Below are 18,462 nucleotides of genomic sequence, written 5' to 3'. Positions count from 1 at the left end.
CATAATTTACTTTAGGTTGATTGTGAAGGAAGTTCTACAACTTATATTAATCACTCTCGACACCTCATTCTGATGGAATCCATCGCCATGAGGGTATGAGAGAAGAGGCCTTTTTTTTTAATGCTGAGCGCCAAGCAAGGGAGCTACTGGTACAGGGGCGGGGCCAATTTTGGTCACAGGGGCATGATTTGAACAAAACTGGTAGGGTACCAGTAAAAAATGCTTTTTGAAGAAGATTTTTGAAGTTTTTCTTATACGAGTCTACATAAAACAAGTGAACCCTGAGGTGGACCCAACTTTGACCCCAGGGGCATAACAAGAACAAATTTGGTAGAGGAACACTAAACAATGCCACAAACGAATATCGAAGCTCTAGGCCTTGCAGTTTTTAGAGAAGACTGTTAAAAGTTTTTTCTATTTGTTGCCATGGCAACAAGAGTTTTGCATGGAATGGAATATTTTGAACTATTTTGGTCGAGGACCAAGCAAGGAACATACAGCAAACTTTCATCAACTTCCACCAAACTGTTTCAGAAATGTCCTTTGAAGGAATGTGTGGACAGACAGAAGACGGACAGTGAGTGATCATAATAGCTCACCTGGAGCACTTCATGCTCCTGTGAGCTAAAAAGTCACTGACCCACAAAACAACTACGAATCATAAACATATATGACCTGGAATAAACAGTCTGAAAGGTAGGTAATGGACCTGAAATCATAACGCTAATAAACTATACAAGTTTATCTCCCTTGATACAAGTAGAGTTGTATTTATTTCATAAAATATCATAAAACAATTAGTCCAATGTTAAAAATCCAACAAGAATCAACTGGCAATGATTATACAAAATAAAGTTATGCAAAAATTCAATTATCATGGTCTGGTCTATTCATCTCTCATATCAGGACAGTCTCAGCACTGGGGTTAGATGTGTGGGGTAGGTGGTAAAATGTATAAACACTATCTTATGGAACTTGACTATGAAGCTGTGGAAAAATGTAAAACAGGAAAATATTTTGGGTAACCAGAAGATAGGAATGCTTGTTTATTTGTTTCATAGAAGTAAATTGCAATTTTTTAACAGCATTTGTTTTGGAACATTGCTCAAATAACATGACCAGTGCTCCTGGTTTTGACACAAGCACTACTGTGACTTTTGAAGAATAACTGTCAACTTCACCACAAATCTGAAACAACACAAGGATTGGACAATTGATAAAGTTGTCTTGTGGTCTCCCTACGAAGTGTATAGACCTAGCAAAGTACAAGGATAAGGCAAACATATCAACAGATTTCAATTTTCTACAAACTATAGATAATACGTACATGTCGCTGTTTTATGTCTTTCAAGTTTTATTTTTCAGAAATGTTCAGAACAGCCAAAATTTTAAGTTCAACTTCAAGTAGTAAGTAGTGGTAGACAATAATAAAGGAGATTGCATGAAGGAGCTTAGGTTAACAAAGAGCTAAATAGACCAGACCTGCACTATAGATAATATGAAAAGTCATAACATGACTCCTTACATAAATCGCTGGTTCAATTTGACTGGTCCATATTCAAAACTGAATGAATGGCTTACCAGTCAATAGTCATAATTGTTTTCCATAGGTCCTTGGGACATCAGGTAATAGCTTTGACTACTGATTGGCAAGCCTTTCATTAAATGTATTATATACACTGGTCAATAGAAACGGAGGCTGAAGTATACATTACAGGACCTTCCATAAATAAACTAGGACTCTTTTTTTTAAACCATTCAGCACAGAATTACATAAAAAGAAATAAAATAATAATATTATTTATAATTTCAGTCAAAATTTTGCTGATAAAAACGCATCTTCAAACACTTGTACTTAAACTGATATTAAATAATATTTGATTGTAAATCACGTATTGAATATCACAGTATATCATATCACAAATATTTAAAATCAATGTGAACAACAAATTAAGAGCCTTTTATCATTAAAAATACTACAGTTAAAGTGCAGTTAAAATTCTTCTATTCAAGATGATTATTGTAAATTCATTTAATTTCGTGGGCATGAAATTTAGTGGTTTTGGTCAAAACGACAATTTCGTGGGGATATAAATTTGTGGATTCAACTTTTGAACATAAAATGAATAGGAATTTTACTTGTTCGTTGGGATTAAATTTCGTGGATTGGCTCGACCACGAAAATTAGTCCCCCACAAATATTAATGATTTCACAGTATTTTCCTGCATACCCGACAGGAGTTTCCAATGTGTTCATTGGTGCTGGAAAGACTTGTTCTACACCGTTTGGTCATTTAAGACGTACTTTTTGCTTTACACATTCTTATTCTCAAAAGTGCACTGGCATTCCTTATATTTAAAGTTCTTAATAAAAACTGAGCTTTGAATTTCAAAATCAAACAATCAGTTTATCCTTTTAATTTTCAATTATGTGAATACTGAGCAAGATGAAAAGGTTGTTGAAATGGCTTAAACATAAAAGAAAAATGGCGTTAAAACAGTTCATGTCATCCAACATGTCATACATACATGCATAAACTTAGCCAACCTTGAAAGTCTATTAATAAAGTTTGCTGAATATACTGGTAATGACAGGTTAAGTGGGTACTTTTTTCACTATGAAACTGGCAGTTATAAACATTTATTAGCATGTAATATATGTGTGAGATATTTGAAATATGGTACTGAAATTTTATAAATACAGTAATAAACAAATGCAAAAAAGAACTGTTTAGTGTCCAAATGCATACCTACTGACGAATTGTATTACTATAATACATTTGTAAATTAACTAAATTTGACTTATTAATACAACAAATCAAGGTTTCAGCTATAATTATTAAATGCACATTATCAAGGTGTAATGTATGAATCTGACATTAACCCTTACTTGCTATATTTCTAGAATGAACTTGTCCATCTTCCAATTTGGACAGTACCATTAACTGTTAAATGGGGTGCTTACCAAAAAGATACCGACTGAAAAGCAAACAGTGCAGATCAGCAATTGTGTCCAGCATGATAAGGGCTAATATTCAGTGAAACAGGGCTTGAATCACTCTGGACCCAGGATAACTTTGAGCACTCAACCCATTCCCTTGTGACCTAGCAGCTTGTGTTTACTGTCATAAGTCAAGGGTGCGATGTACATTTTTCACCTATTAAGGATAACATGGTGTAATAGGCTTCAATTTCACCAAAAGCGTACATACAACTTGATAATGTAAGCTTTAACAAGAGCTGTCCGTAAGACAGCCAAGCTCGACTATTCGAAATATTGACCCAGAAGCAGGAAAATATTACCCAAAAAAGTTAAATATCAAAAGAGTTTTAAGTTCAAAAGGGGGAATAATTTGACCAAAATGCATATCAGTTATGGGACTTGCTGCTATCAACTAGTTTTATAACCCCGAAGGCACATGAGAAGTTTCAATTCAATATCTGCATTAGTTTTGGAGATAGTAACTTGCATGTAAAACTTTAACCAGAATTTTCAAAGTCCAAAAGGGGGCATAATTTGCCCAAAATACATGCCAGAGTTTTGGGACTTGATCCAGTGAGGTTAGTAATTGATCTAGAAAAAGAAAAAATAAGTTTCAAATCTATATGCCTTTTAGTAATAGCTGTATGTACTTGCACGCAAAACTTCAACCAGAATTTTCTAAGTCCAAAAGGGGGCATAATTTGGCCAAAATGAAAGTCAGAGTTATGGGACTTGATCCTATCAACTAGTTTTATAACCCCGAAGACACATGTGAAGTTTCAAATCAATATCTGCATTATTTTTGGAGATAATAACTTGCATGTAAAACTTTAACCAAAATTTTCTAAGTCTAAAAGGGGCATAATTTGCTCAAAAAACATGTCAGAGTTATGGGACTTGACCCAGTGAGGTTGGTAATTGATCTAGAAAAAGAAAAAATAAGTTTTAAATCTATATGCCTTTTAGAAATAGTTGTATGTACTTGCACGCAAAACTTTAACCAGAATTTTCTAAGTCCAAAAGGGGGCATAATTTGGCCAAAATGAAAGTCAGAGTTATGGGACTTGCTGCTATCAACTAGTTTTATAACCCCGAAGACACATGTGAAGTTTCAAATCAATATCTGCATTAGTTTTGGAGATAGTAACTTGCATGTAAAACTTTAACCAAAATTTTCTAAGTCTAAAAGGGGGCATAATTTGCTCAAATAACATGTCAGAGTTATGGGACTTGACCCAGTGAGGTTGGTAATTGATCTAGAAAAAGAAAAAATAAGTTTTAAATCTATATGCCTTTTAGAAATAGTTGTATGTACTTGCACGCAAAACTTTAACCAGAATTTTCTAAGTCCAAAAGGGGGCATAATTTGGCCAAAATGAAAGTCAGAGTTATGGGACTTGCTGCTATCAACTAGTTTTATAACCCGAAGACACATGTGAAGTTTCAAATCAATATCTGCATTAGTTTTGGAGATAGTAACTTGCATGTAAAACTTTAACCAAAATTTTCTAAGTCCAAAAGGGGGCATAATTTGCTCAAAATACATGTCAGAGTTATGGGACTTGACCCAGAGAGGTTGGTAATTGACCTAGAAAAAGAAGAAATAAGTTTCAAAGCTATATGCCTTTCACTGATGGCTGTATGTACTTGCATGCAAAAACTTAACCAAGGTGTGACGCCGACGCCGACGCCGACGCCAGGGTGAGTAGAATAGCTAGACTATTCTTCGAATAGTCGAGCTAAAAATGTCAAAGGATAGAAATAAGGTGCATATTGACAAGTTATATAGTGACAGAAGTTCTCAAAAATTTCCTTTAGATTACCTCCCCTGATAATTTTGGTTTTTCATGAGTTATCTCCCCTGAAAACTAGAAGAAAATTATTTTCTCCTTTTCCCTATTGGGAATTTTAGATTTTGTTTGATATTTGTATCAGAATCATATAATGCAGCTTTCTACCGCAAAATTTTCTCGAATCTCAAGTTCAGATTCTCATAATCAAAGAAATTATATATTTCCCATAGGCATCAATGTTAACTTCAATACCGATTATCTACCCCAAAAATGATAAAATTTGAAAAATCTCTTGGTGAAAAGTTTTTAATTTTGAATGTCTTTAAAGTGACCAAATTTCATTTAAATATTACCATCCAGTTACAAGATATGAAATATGGCTATTACACCATGTTATCATGAAAGCAATATAATGAACCTGACACAGCAATACACAGTAAAACCTGTATATAAAGCCCATATATAAAGTGGCCTATATTTGCGGTCTGTATTCACAGGTAAAAAAATCTAACTGCAGATGATAAAGTCCTGTATAAAACTAGTGTTCTTTATATATTAGATGGTCTCAATTCACATGACAGGACTGACTGCACCAGATTAAGGGGCAATATATGTGTTTGACCTATTGACACCATGCATATTAAAAAGTCTCTGTTTAACACCTTTAGGAGGTACACATATACCATATTTTCCCAGGTTTTTATCCCCTGCTGCCCCCTCATCGTCACTAGAATCCCCACTAACTGCAGCTTCTTGCTCTTTATCTTTTCCTGTGTCCCAGTCTATTTCTCTAGAATTGATCTGAGCTTCATAAACCCAGTCAAACTGCTTGCCTCCCTTGATTCGAGCTTGTTCCACCAGGTGCTTGATCCTACGCTGTTCATACAACTGATCATGCTCGAAAGACCACACGTACACTGGGTCCTTTGGATCGGCCTTGACAAATTTCAGTTTTTGCTGTTTGTTCTTGGGTTTATCGCGTGGCTTGTTAACAGAACGTAAAACCTCCAATTTCTCGGCCCAGGTCAGTCCTTCAAGTTCTGGACGACTTCTTAAACATTTCTGTCAAAAGAAGAATACAACTATAAATATATATATGTATACAGACTGAAGCAAGTTTTTGATGTAACATCAAAATAATCCTGAAACTTGAAGACATGAAAAACTATTTAAACTATATAAATGGGATATAATTGCTTTACTTCCCTGCAAAATTTTAATAAAATTTCAAAGTAGCTCAATCTCATGTAGAGGACTGGCAAAAGAAATCAAGTAAGTGTAGAAACTGACTTTTTTAAGGAACATACAAAAGTATAATTATATTATTGTCTATTATTTGAACAGTAACTTCTGTAAATATCTTGATGGGTGATATTTCATCAGTTTCAAAATATACTTGAAATCAGTTCATCAATACACTAAGGCATCAAATGGACAACAAAAAGGATGCTTCTATTAATATTTTCTCTAAAGGAAGAGGTAAGTTTCCTATATATACTCACAATGACTTCCCAGAGGAAACTAGGGTGTGAAATTGTCAGTATGACCACAAACAACCATGCTATCAAGTCTAGTGGCTTCAGTCTTAAGACTTAGGTATTCACCAGCTATTGATCAGGAACAGTTTAGTCTCAATACCACTGTAAACCTTGACCTTTACAAATTGGGTTAATTTTCTAACCACATGCAATCATCATATGAAATTTAGTAGTCCAAAGCCCGAGTCTTCTCCAGTTATTGATCAGAAACAATTTCCAGTCTCAAGGTTACTGTGCCCTTGACCTTGGACAAACTGATCCCTGATGTACTATGCCTTGTGTACTGACCACAACCAATCACCCTACATTGTTCCACCAAAGTAGGCAGGTATTCTCTAGTTATTGACCGTAAGCAAAAATGTCTATTGGTTGAGAGACAGACCAACCAAAAGACATAAACAAAACAGTAAAATCCCTCTTCTTTGAAGTGGGGCATAATAAAATGCAATATGCTAAATTATACTACACTATTAAATTTTAATAGCTTTACAATTTATATGAAAAATGCAGGACCATGCCTGTGCCTGCTAAGTTAAACTTATCAGCAGCTATAAAATGTTGAAATATAAGTCTCAAAGCTCCAGTATTTGACTGGTTAAAGTGATTTTTTAAATAAACCAGTAACTGACCAGTGGCAAGATTGCTATCTCAGACTGGTCTGCTTGAGTTTTGTAGCCTTGTGGCAATGTCATTGGAATGATAAAATAACAGAAAAACCTTATTGCACCTAAAATCTGGTTCCAAGATTATGAAACTGACATTGGAGACAACAGTCACAAAATTCTAGCACCTGATTGGTTGATTTTAAAACCAGTTTCTAGCATCTGATTGGTTAATTTTAAAATAAGTTTCTGGCATCTGATTGGTTGATTTTAAAATCAGTTTTGAAACTGACCAATAGAAAAGCTAAATTCTGAAACTGGTTTCCAAACTCATTTTCATACCTTAGATCTAGGATTTTATGCTACTAAAACTCATTAGCCTTTACAAAATGCTTTTTCTCCTGCAAACAACTGCTTCATTGTAAGTGACACTTACTGGCTAGGTACAAGTAATCGGGTACATGCAATAGAAGAACATGCTGAGGTAAAAAAAGAATGACATACGTGCCTGTTTGTTCTGAGAGATGCAGGCAACAATCCAGGCAAATAACTAATATACATTTCAACATTTATTGCATGTATGCTTTTTATAATTAAACAAACCTAAGTATACACTGTAATTCAAGCAAAATTTCAGGTATAGTCATTACATGTATATATGAAAGTAACTGACACTGATTCAAACTTTACTGAGTAGACTAATATCTCATTAAGAGTCAGCATTTGATATTTTTGAACAATCTTCCTCTTTCATTACATAAGAGACAATTTTAATTCTTATGTCATTTTTAAAAATCCCAAACAGCCTTGGATGACAACAAAAGCTTGCAGTCAATAACATTTCTGTGTTATAATCCTTTTAGCAGTTAAATAAAATATATTGATTTGAATGACATGGGAAAATTTCTACCTATTATGTCATTATTTCAAATGTTAAAATCAATTAATCGGTTTTTTCTGAATTATAAATTATTTATGTCTGGTATTAAGTAAATATCAAAAACTGTTACCAAACATAATGGACTGGAAATGACTTGTTTAAAGTACAAAGTAAATCACATCTTGTACAAAGTCTGATTCTAATATCTAAGAAATGAATTAGGCATAAAAAAAAATTGTTTGTTTCTGGTATACCGACCTACCCTAAATTTTTGGCCCGACCCTAAGTTTTTATGGCCTTGGAGAAAAAAAATTCAAATTTTGACAAAAAGTTGCCAAACTGCACTTTTTATCCTTTAAACATGGTCTGTGGTGTAAGAAATAAACTTCCTGGTGCTAAAGGCATAACCCCCTTATTTGAATTCATTTTTTGACACAAAAATAATTTCAGGAAAGTCTCCCTTAATAAAAAAAAATCCCCCCCAAAAAATTCCAACTTACCTACCCTAATTTTTTTCAGCATGTTACCGGAAACAAAGAATTTTTTTTAGGCCTTAGTATGCACAAACTTGTAATAATGTATATCTTGTTAAAAGAATGAATCTAATATTCTACAAAGTAAACTATATCTAATAATAATGAATTTTTTGTTAGACACATGTCCTTAGGACAGAAATACACTTGCTATTTGATGTCGAGCACAGAAATGTGTGTGTGGAACACACCCTCCCCCTTTCCTGAGTGTATAATTCATGTCGCCCTGGGTTGATGCCCTTGTTGTTGGTTACAATATGGCACTTGGCAATAAAACATTCCGACTGAACCCCAACTTGACTTTGGAACCAGAGGTCTACATTTTACAAGGGATACACATTATAACTCTTGTCATAACCAATGTTTAATTATGCCCAGTTATTTGAATGTCTGCCTATGTTTCAAGAAGTTACAGACAGGCCAAGAAAAATGACCTTAAATCATTGATCTCTAAGTGTGACTTTGATCTTTGACCTAGTAGTCTAAGTCTTATATGCAACACATTATCGGGTTAAGATGAAAGTTTGTGCATTGTGGTAAATGCTTACAAAAGATATAAATGATGTAAAATCTTTGACACATAAAGGGTTGTCTTTGATCTCTGAGTTAGATGTAATTGCCTCCTCACAATCATGGTCTTGTTTTGGTGAATGTTTGTACCAAGTTATTTCAATATCAATTTATGCACGTTGGATAAGAACAATGACCTCGAATCTTTGACTTTGACTTTTAAGATAGGAGTTTTGGTTTTGCATGTGACATGTTATCTTGTTCGAATGGCCATTTATTCCATGTTTTTCTGAACACCAAACATATAAATACACCCACCCACCACCCACACACAATGTAACACAGAATAACTCACAGTTTTAATCCTGTGGGTATAAAATGGTAATCAGAATCTTAAACCAGTGAAAATATAAACTAGATCAGTGAAATCTGAAAGGAGCAAAATAACATTGAAATACCTGTGAAAATAACTGAAGAAAATAGTGCTGAATCTTTGAAACTGCATAAAGAGACAGGAGCAAAATAATACTGAACCTGTCAAACTTCACTGCAGAAAGAGGAGCAAAAATTTTGTGAAATTACACAGTGCTCTCCCCAAAATCTCTGTGACATTCTACCTGTGAAGTAAGAAATCTGATAAAGAAGGAATGCAGTGTATAGAAGCCAGTCTGAAAGACAGTCTTAGATACTGGTTAACATGACGCTGACATGCATGCATGCAGAAACGAGAAAACTACAGTGACTATGTTAGAGCAAGACTTATTGTGTTATTGTAGCGGCATATAAATCATTCTACACTGAGATTAGTAGGCAAGTCATTGAAACAAGAACTAGTTAAGGTGTTAGTAAGTAGTAAAAACACTAATGCGATTAATATGGGATTAGTATTAGATCTGAAGGCTATGTGAATATATCAAACTCCAGCATTCCATGTTCATGTACCTTTCGTAAACATAAAATGTTTCAGTATTTTCTAACAGGGTCGTAGCGCGTTGCGAGGCTCACATATGCACGTCCGCTAGCATCAAACCACATCTGCAAGGTACCCAGGAAATTAAGTTTAAATTAACTATCAATTAGCTCTAAGTACAAGTTCTATATTTAAACCAGACGTATTCAGATTACCAACATTGTTTAATGTATACAAATACAACTGTGAGACATGTTAATATATTTACAACAACAATGACATTTTGTTACAAGAAATGATACAATACAGGAAATCTATAATAATCTAATAATTAACATTTCGTGGAACGGTTCATACTGTAACTGGTAAAAACATAATCATCTTGTATAAAAGTGAGAATGTTAGCAAAAACAGACCAGTGTGAAGAAAGAACAACAAAGTGTGTGGTATTGTGTCACACTCTATAACACCTTTCACTACTGGTGATACTGACAAACACATGTATTGTTGCAACTTATTCAGACTACATGGTCTTTTATAGCAGGAACCTGACGGTTTATTTTAGGAGGGTGGGGCGAAATTAGACAATTATCCTATCATAATGTCTTTTACAATTTAATCTATTTATGCCGTTCCACCACTTGACTACAGAATGTTCATGTCCAGTATCAAGAATGGTTGGGTCAACTAATTCCAATTTTTGAATCCATCCAAGGGCAACAAATAAGACATTGTACATTAGTTTAGCAAAAGTCAAGGAAAAGTTTAATTACAGCCAAAATAAATTGCAACAGAGTGAAGTATGGTGCTGATATTTAACAAGTGTCATGCATGTGTTGCACACTGAAAGATGAATGAAAATTCAAGATCTGAAAAAAGCTACATGTACTACATTCTAGTCAACTTTGAGAAAAATACCCATTTCAAGGTAACCTTCAAGTTTTACGTTAAACTAAACACAATCAAGCTCAATGTTGTCATTTAAAAAGAGATAGTAAAAAAGATGTAAAACACACAAAAATCTTATAAACTAACAGTTTTATAATAAACTGCAATTTATATTAAAAAAAACTAGTTTTGTAATATACTGTGATAAAAACTATGTTATTATTACATTCTTAGTGTCTGATTGAATCTTTTCGTATAGTTTAATTACTTTTAAACTTTCTTACTGTCTAACACAGATGTTTGTACCAATTTCTTCTGTTCCTATTAATTTAAAACTTAACAGCATCATGTTGGCAGCCATATCAAATCTTTTGCTGCAAGTTTGTTTTAAATGTAACAGAAGCAAAAATCCAACTGTCGTGACGTGACTGAAGCATTTCAGCTTGCCATTCTGTTGAAGATTATATGATGAACTTTGACTGATAAAGTATATTTGTTTACCAAAACAATGAACATAATAAAACAAAACTAGAAGATGCTTTTGTAGAAAAGCACATGTCTCCCCAAATGCATAGTCATAATAGGCATGAAGTCGATAGGGAACAGGGGCCAAAGTCAAAAAGACACTGATGGTTGGCTGCAATAGGGATCACCAACTTGGCATGTTCAATCATCCTATTAAGTTTCACCATTCTGGATCAAGTGGTTCTCAAGTTATTGATTGTAAACCGTTTTCCATGTTTAGGCCCTTGTGACCTTGACCTTTGATTGAGTTACCCCAAAAACAATAAGGGTCATCTTTTCTGCATGTCCAATCATGCTATGAAGTTTCAACAGTCTGGGTCAAGTTGTTCTCAAATTATTGATAGGAAACCATTTTCCATGTTCAGTCCTCTGTGACCTTGACCTTAGCTAAAGTGACTCCAAAAACAATAAGGGTCATCTACTCTTGTAAGTCCTATCATCCTATGAAGTTTTAAGGTTTTAGGTTTAATGGCTTTCAAGTTATTGATCGGAAACCGTTTTGCATATTCTGGTCCCTATTACCTTGACCTTTGATCAAGTGACCCTAAAATCAGTAAGGGTCATCCAACCTATATATGTCCAATCATCGTATGAGTTTTCAACATCGTATGGTGGTTCTTAAGTTATTGATCAGAAATGGTTTTCCATGTTCAGGCCCCTGTTACCTTGACCTTTGATCTAGTAACCCAAAAATTTTACAGGTCATTTACTCTGAAAGCCTTATCACCCTATGAAATTTTAAGGTTCTAGGTCAAACGGTTCTCCAGTTATTGATAAAAAATTTAGTGACAGAGAGATGGTCCCTGTGACCTTGACCTTTGACTGAGTGACCCCAAAAACTATAGGGGTCATTTACACTGTAATCCCTATCAACCTATGAAGTTTGAAGGCTCTATCTAGGTCAAATGGTTCTCAAATTACTGACAGGAAATGGATTTCCATACCCTGGCTGCTGTGACCTTGACCTTTAATAAAGTGACCCCAAAATCAATAGGGGTCATCTACTTTGCATGTCCAATCATGCTATGAAATTTCAACATTCTGGGTCAAGTAATACTCAAATTATTGATTGGAAATGGTTTTCCATGTTCAGGCCCCTGTGACTTTGACCTTTAACAGAGTGGCTTCAACATCTGCTATTAAGTTTCAACATTCTGGGTCAAGTGGTTCTCAAGTTATTGATCGGAAATGGTTTTCCATGTACAGGCACCTGTGACTTTGACCTTTGATAAAGTGACCCCAAAAAACAATAGGATTCATCTGCTCTATAAGCCCTACCATCCCATAAAGTTTGAAGGTTCTAGGTCAAATGATTTTCCAGTTATTGGTCGGAAATGAAGTGTGACAGACAGACAGGCAGGGCAAAAACAATATGTGTCTCCAAGAGGGGGGAAACATAATGACTGTTAAACAACCATGTTTGTAATGAAGTGAGAATGAACAGAAAAAAGTATATATCTGTGATCTCTGTGTTTGTTAAGTTTACCTATAGATTTACTCTGAGGAAATTCAAATTATTCTGGGGTTTTCCAGCTAACAACGCAAAAGAATATTTCTACATGTTAAACATGAGTCCAGTATTTCTAAAAATCTTACTTTTCTGACAATACCTGTATATGTACACAGAGTACACTCCTACTGGCAAAATATCAACTGTTGCTTAATTAAAAGTTTTGTAAAGTACATGTACGGATGTACCAATACCTGATATGTCCCAAGGCTAAAGCTGGACAAGATTTGTGTCTCTAATTATAGAGATACCCAGAGAGAAAATTTCCCAGTGAAATCTATTCATTAACAACATTTTGAGAACTTTACAGCATCTGCTGATCTTAAACAGTAGTCAACAGAATGGCTAGCAGAACTGTTCCAAAGTTTCTCTGGTACCAGTCCAACACACTGTAGACTGTCATTTATCTGAAAGTTAGATGGAATAGGACCAGTCAATATCAGATCATTCCTAGACTGACGTGATTTGGCAAAAAAAGTTTAGTCTATGAGCAATCCATTAGTCAAAACAGACAGTCAGAAATTTTTACCATGTTCAGACTAGAACTAGTCCATTAGTTCACACAGACTGGAACCATTCTTATTAGTTCACACAAACTGTAACTGTGTTTTGGGTTATGGAATGCTGGGAAATAACAAAACATCTCTCCTACCCCACTGGCAACAGAAGGTTTCTTTAACAGTTTCTTTGCCGATACTTTTGCAGCACTGTTCTCAAATTTCTCCAATTTTTCAGTTTTCTTATTATCTATATTCATTTTTGTACCCGTCAACCCTTCAATCCCCTCTTTATTAACATTGTTTTCCTTGGAATTGTCTTTTGCTGTCTCTTTGATCTTACTTTCAGCTTCAACAACTTTGTCTTTCACTTTTTCTGAATGAAGCTCATTCACCTTTCCAATTTTATCCGTGTTTATACACTCTCCTTTCAGCTCATTATCTAAAGATGGTTCAGCTACACCTACTGTCTCTTTAGTGAACTGATTTAACTTATTCTGATGATTTCCTTCGTTGGCTGAATTATCTAACTGAGACTGATTATTTGTAGGTGTAGTAGAAATATGAGTAATGGAAGTAGCAGACTGATGGTTGTTTAACATCCCCTGCTTGTGACCTGTAGATGACCTTGGTGAAGATTGTGATGGAACATGGCATGGTGTGCCTACTCCACTACTCTTCAGTATCTTATCTACTGGAATACTTTCTAAAATTTTTACCGGAGGTACGGGCATGTTAAACTTTTGTTCAAATTTTGTCGGCTTTGTCAATTTCCCTACAAATGGATCAAATATTGGAGGCTTCATTTTTAACGAAACTTGCTCACCAATATTCTCTCCCTTGCCATTTTGAGTTGTGGCAGAGTTAGTTGCCCTTGACACAGACCTTTTTACAGTTGAGTCTTTCTTTAGATTTCGTACCTGAGTTCTACAAAAGCTGACAGCATTGTCTAGCCTAGTGATACTTAACTGTACCTTTTTCAAGGGGTTAAAGTAATCTACTTTTTCCTGGTATGATGTTTTCAACTCATTTTCCAAAGAACTATGTGATTTTACACGGTCATCAACCATACGAAATGGTAACTGGGTCATAAGACTCTTATAATGTTGACTTGCTAAATCTCTCCGAGGTCCATTTGGAGCCATTGACAATATTGGATTCCACATATTTACCCTTAACATGGCATCAACATCATTTTTAGGGATTAGGAACGAATCACTATTAAAAAGCTGAGTAGCTGTGCTAAGATTCTGTCTCTCCGAAGTACCTGGTCGCAGTTCTGGTTTCTGATTCAGGGAGCTTAGCATAGGGTCTTCTTTCAGAAACCTCTGCAGATGTTGCGACTGGGAGTTGAGCTTTCTAGATCTTGGATCTGCGCTAAGTGGGCAAGTGGACAGTTGATCGAGACTTATTAAATCATCAGTGTCTGAATCAGTAAACTCTGAACCTTCCCCCTGTTGATGAACATTATCAAAACAAAAAAGTATATTCATTGTACAACTTGTGTATAACTACCTATAACTGCTACACAATGAATGGTTAGCGATAATTATCTGCCCCTGTACCTGTTAAGGAATAGGACTGGTGTTCATTGGATTTATAACTGATTTTCAAAAATTAAAAAAATTATATTATGTGTTTTCTGCAAGAGAGTGACAATAGTCAGACATGGAACTAAAACTGATTTATGAATTAAGTATGAAACATTTCATGGCTTCAGAAACAATTAAATAATTATGTCCAACTTTGTTTTGTCTGTTTAAGCCAATATGTGTAGATTATGTGACAGCTCTTCTAGTTTCACACAGGCAGAACCTATAACCTGATCAATTAACTTGACAATGTTCTAAGTCTATTCACCATAACAAGAGCTGTCGGATGACAGCGTGCTCGACTATTCAAGAATTGATTTAAGAATGGGATCAAAATATTTCCATAGATTTTCAGACAAAACAAAAAAATGTTCCTGTATTAGTGGATTTCGATTAGTCTTGCACTAAATGGCAATGTGTGACCATGATGGCAAATATGTTAAGATATATGTTAGGCAAAATATAGACTTGTATGAAAAATTTAACTAATTTCCAAGTCCAAAAAGGGCCATAATTCAGTCAAAATAGTTGACAGAGTTATGTACTCTTGCCTACAGATGGAAATCATGTTGATAAACTAGTGTTTTTGTTTCAAAGCCACAGTTCAAATAGTTTTGGCAAAAGGCTGACTTGTAAGAATAACTGAACAAATTTCAAAGTCCAAAAAGGGTCATAATTCAGCCAAAATAGTTGTCAGAGCTATGTACTCTTGCCTACTGATGGAAATCATAATGATAAACAAGTGTTTAAAGACTAAAGGCCATATGTCAAATAGTCTTGACAAAACATGGACAGATACAAAACAGAACCAATTTCCAAGTTCAAAAAGGGCCATAATTCAGCCAAAAAAGATGACAGAGTTATGTACTCTTGCCTATTGATAGAGACTATTATACTGAACAAGTTAAAAAAGTTTCAAAGCCATACGTCAAACACTTTACACAAAATATAAACTGGTACGAAAAACTTAACCAAGGTTTCTAAGTCAAAAGGGGTCATAATTCAGCCAAAATGCTTGATGAAGTTATGTACTCTTGCCTACAACTGGACATGGTGATGGTAAACAAGTGTTGAAAGTTTGCAAGCTATTATCTCAAAAGACTTTGTCAAAATGTAGACTGGTACGAAAAACTAACCAAGATTTCTAAGTCAAAAGGGGCCATAATTCAGCCAAAATGCTTGATGGAGTTATGTACTCTTGCCTACAACTGGACATGGTGATGGTAAACAAGTGTTGAAAGTTTCAAAGCTTTATTTCAAAAGACTTTGTCAAAATATGAACTGGTATGAAAAACTTAACCAAGATTTCTAAGTCAAAAGGGGCCATAATTCAGTCAAAATGCTTGACAGAGTTATGTATTCTTGTGTATAACTGGACATGGTGATAGTAAACAAGTGTTGAAAGTTTCAAAGCTTTATCTCAAAAGACTTTGTCAAAATGTGGACTGGTACGAAAAACTTAACCAGGGTGTGACGCTGACGCCGACATCGATGCCGGCGCTGTGGTGAGTAGGATAGCTCTACTTATTTTTCGAATAGTCGAGCTAAAAACTAAAAGATGATCAAAATATATGTTACTACTAAAACCAACAATCACCTTTATTACAAAATGTGAACATAAAAACCCATTTTCCACATAACGTATACTAGTGTGCATTCGCGGCAGAACAGCAATCATAAACCTTATCTTGCCTTTTACATGTTTCCAGCATTTCTACTGGCTGAGAGTTGTCACATGACACAATTTTTTTCCATAGCAGGTTCGTATATTCATATAAGTTATCTGATATTCTTATATGGATTTTGTAAAAGATATTGGTTATATTCAAATTTACCACATATGAAAGCTAGTAAAGGGTAGTCAGCAAGATAAAATCGTTACATGCTTTGTTGGTAGCTGAAAATGGGATACACACTGTCTGTATTAGACTCAAATTTTGCTCTCGCCTGATACGGATTTTCTTGGCAGCGTATATCCAGTTACCAGCGTATATCCAGTTACCAGCATATATCCAGTTACCAGCATATATCCAGTTACCAACAATGTAACTATTAACATTCTACTGTATGTTTACAGTGGTGTATTTTGCTGTATGACAGCAATGTGTGGAATCCACTTACCAAACCTGAATAATATTTTATAGACACGGCCTTGTAACATCTAAAATGTTATCAAAACACCGTCAGTGAAAATGACTTGCATCTTACTCTATATAATATACTATAAACATATCTAATATTAATAATTAACAAGTATTCTATATGTTTACTTACTCCTTTAACTTCATATTTTTGTTAAAAAGTTTAACATTATTTCACACAAAATATGAATCAAATAAGTATTGCAACTATACAAAAAGGGACAAAAGAAATGTTTTATTATCATTGTATAATACTGTCTCCCCACCAATTCTTCCCCAAACATACTCTGGTTCCTAATTATCCCACAAATAATAAAACTATTCATTACACCAAAATATATAGTAACATTCTGAAACTGAAGATTTTAACAATTCAGACTTTTGAATAAACATGCTGGAAGAAAAAGGACATACAACGTATGTTTCAGTGGTGACCAGAAGCGTTGTGAAACAAATGTACTGAAGCCCAACATAAAGTTCCTGTAAAAATGCAGGTTTTCAAAATATTTTTCATGTTTGATGTCTTGTAGAACAAGCACTTGTGTCCTTGTTCACATAAATTAACAAGAGGGCCATGAAGGCCCTGTATCGCTCACCTGACCTATTGACCTAAAGATCATCAAGATTAACATTCTGACCAAGTTTCATAAAGATATGGTCATAAATGTGATCTTAAAGTGTTAACTAGCTTTTCCTTTTATTTGACCCGGTGCCCTAGTTTTTGACCCCACAAGACCCAGAATCAAACTCGACCTAAAGATCATCAAGATTAACATTCTGACCAAGTTTCATGAAGATACAGTCATAAATGTGGCATTTAGAGTGTTAACAAGCTTTTCCTTTGATTTGACCTAGTGACCTAGTTTTTGACCCCACCTGACCCAGATTTAGACTTGACCTATAGATCATCAAGATCAACATTCTGACCAAGTTTCATTAAGATATGTTCATAAATGTGGCCTCTACAGTGTTGACAAGCTTTTCCTTTGATTTGACCTGGTGACCTAGTTTTTGAACCTACATGACCCAGATTCAAACTGGACCTTGAGACAATCAAGATTAACATTCTGACCAAGATTCATGAAGATACAGTCATAAATGTGGCCTCTACAGTGTTAAAAAGCTTTTCCTTTGATTTGACCTGGTGACCTAGTTTTTGATCCCAGATAACCCAATATTGAACTCGTCCAAGATTTTATTGTGAGTAATATTCTGACCAAGTTTCATTAAGATTGGGCCAAAATTGTGACCTCTACTGTTAACAAGCTTTTCCTTTGATTTGACCTGGTGACCTAGTTTTTGACCCCAGATGACCCAATATCGAATTTGTCCAAGATTTTATTGAGAGTAATATTCTGACCAAGTTTCATTAAGATTGGGCCAAAATTATGACCTCTAGAATGTTAACAAGCTTTTCCTTTGATTTGACCTGATGACCTAGTTTTTGATCCCAGATGACCCAATATCGAATTCATCCAAGATTTTATTGAGGATAACATTCTGACCAATTTTCATTAAGATTGGGCCAAAATTGTGACCTCTAGAGTGTAAACAAGCTTT

General features: G+C 34.7%; 1 protein-coding gene across 8 annotated transcripts in view; it reads right to left on the bottom strand.

The window, feature by feature from the left end:
• Positions 1–734: 734 nt before the first annotated feature.
• Positions 735–18,462, bottom strand: part of LOC123543471 (uncharacterized) — a 34,769-nt gene continuing 17,041 nt past the window's right edge. For 7 of the 8 annotated variants that reach the window (XM_045329570.2, XM_045329808.2, XM_045329693.2 and 4 more), the window contains one exon: positions 735–5,838. In XM_045329570.2, the coding sequence (XP_045185505.2) occupies positions 5,374–5,838 (465 nt within the window). In that variant the 3' untranslated portion in view covers positions 735–5,373. Of the gene's footprint in view, positions 5,839–9,781; positions 9,875–18,462 lie in introns of all 8 variants that reach the window. The other variant, XM_045330044.2, reaches the window with a different exon arrangement.

Source organism: Mercenaria mercenaria, chromosome 15 (assembly GCF_021730395.1).
Source record: "Mercenaria mercenaria strain notata chromosome 15, MADL_Memer_1, whole genome shotgun sequence".
Lineage (NCBI taxonomy): Eukaryota > Metazoa > Mollusca > Bivalvia > Venerida > Veneridae > Mercenaria > Mercenaria mercenaria.
The sequence above is the reverse complement of the archived record's forward strand: the minus strand, read 5'-3'. Positions and strand labels throughout refer to the sequence as shown.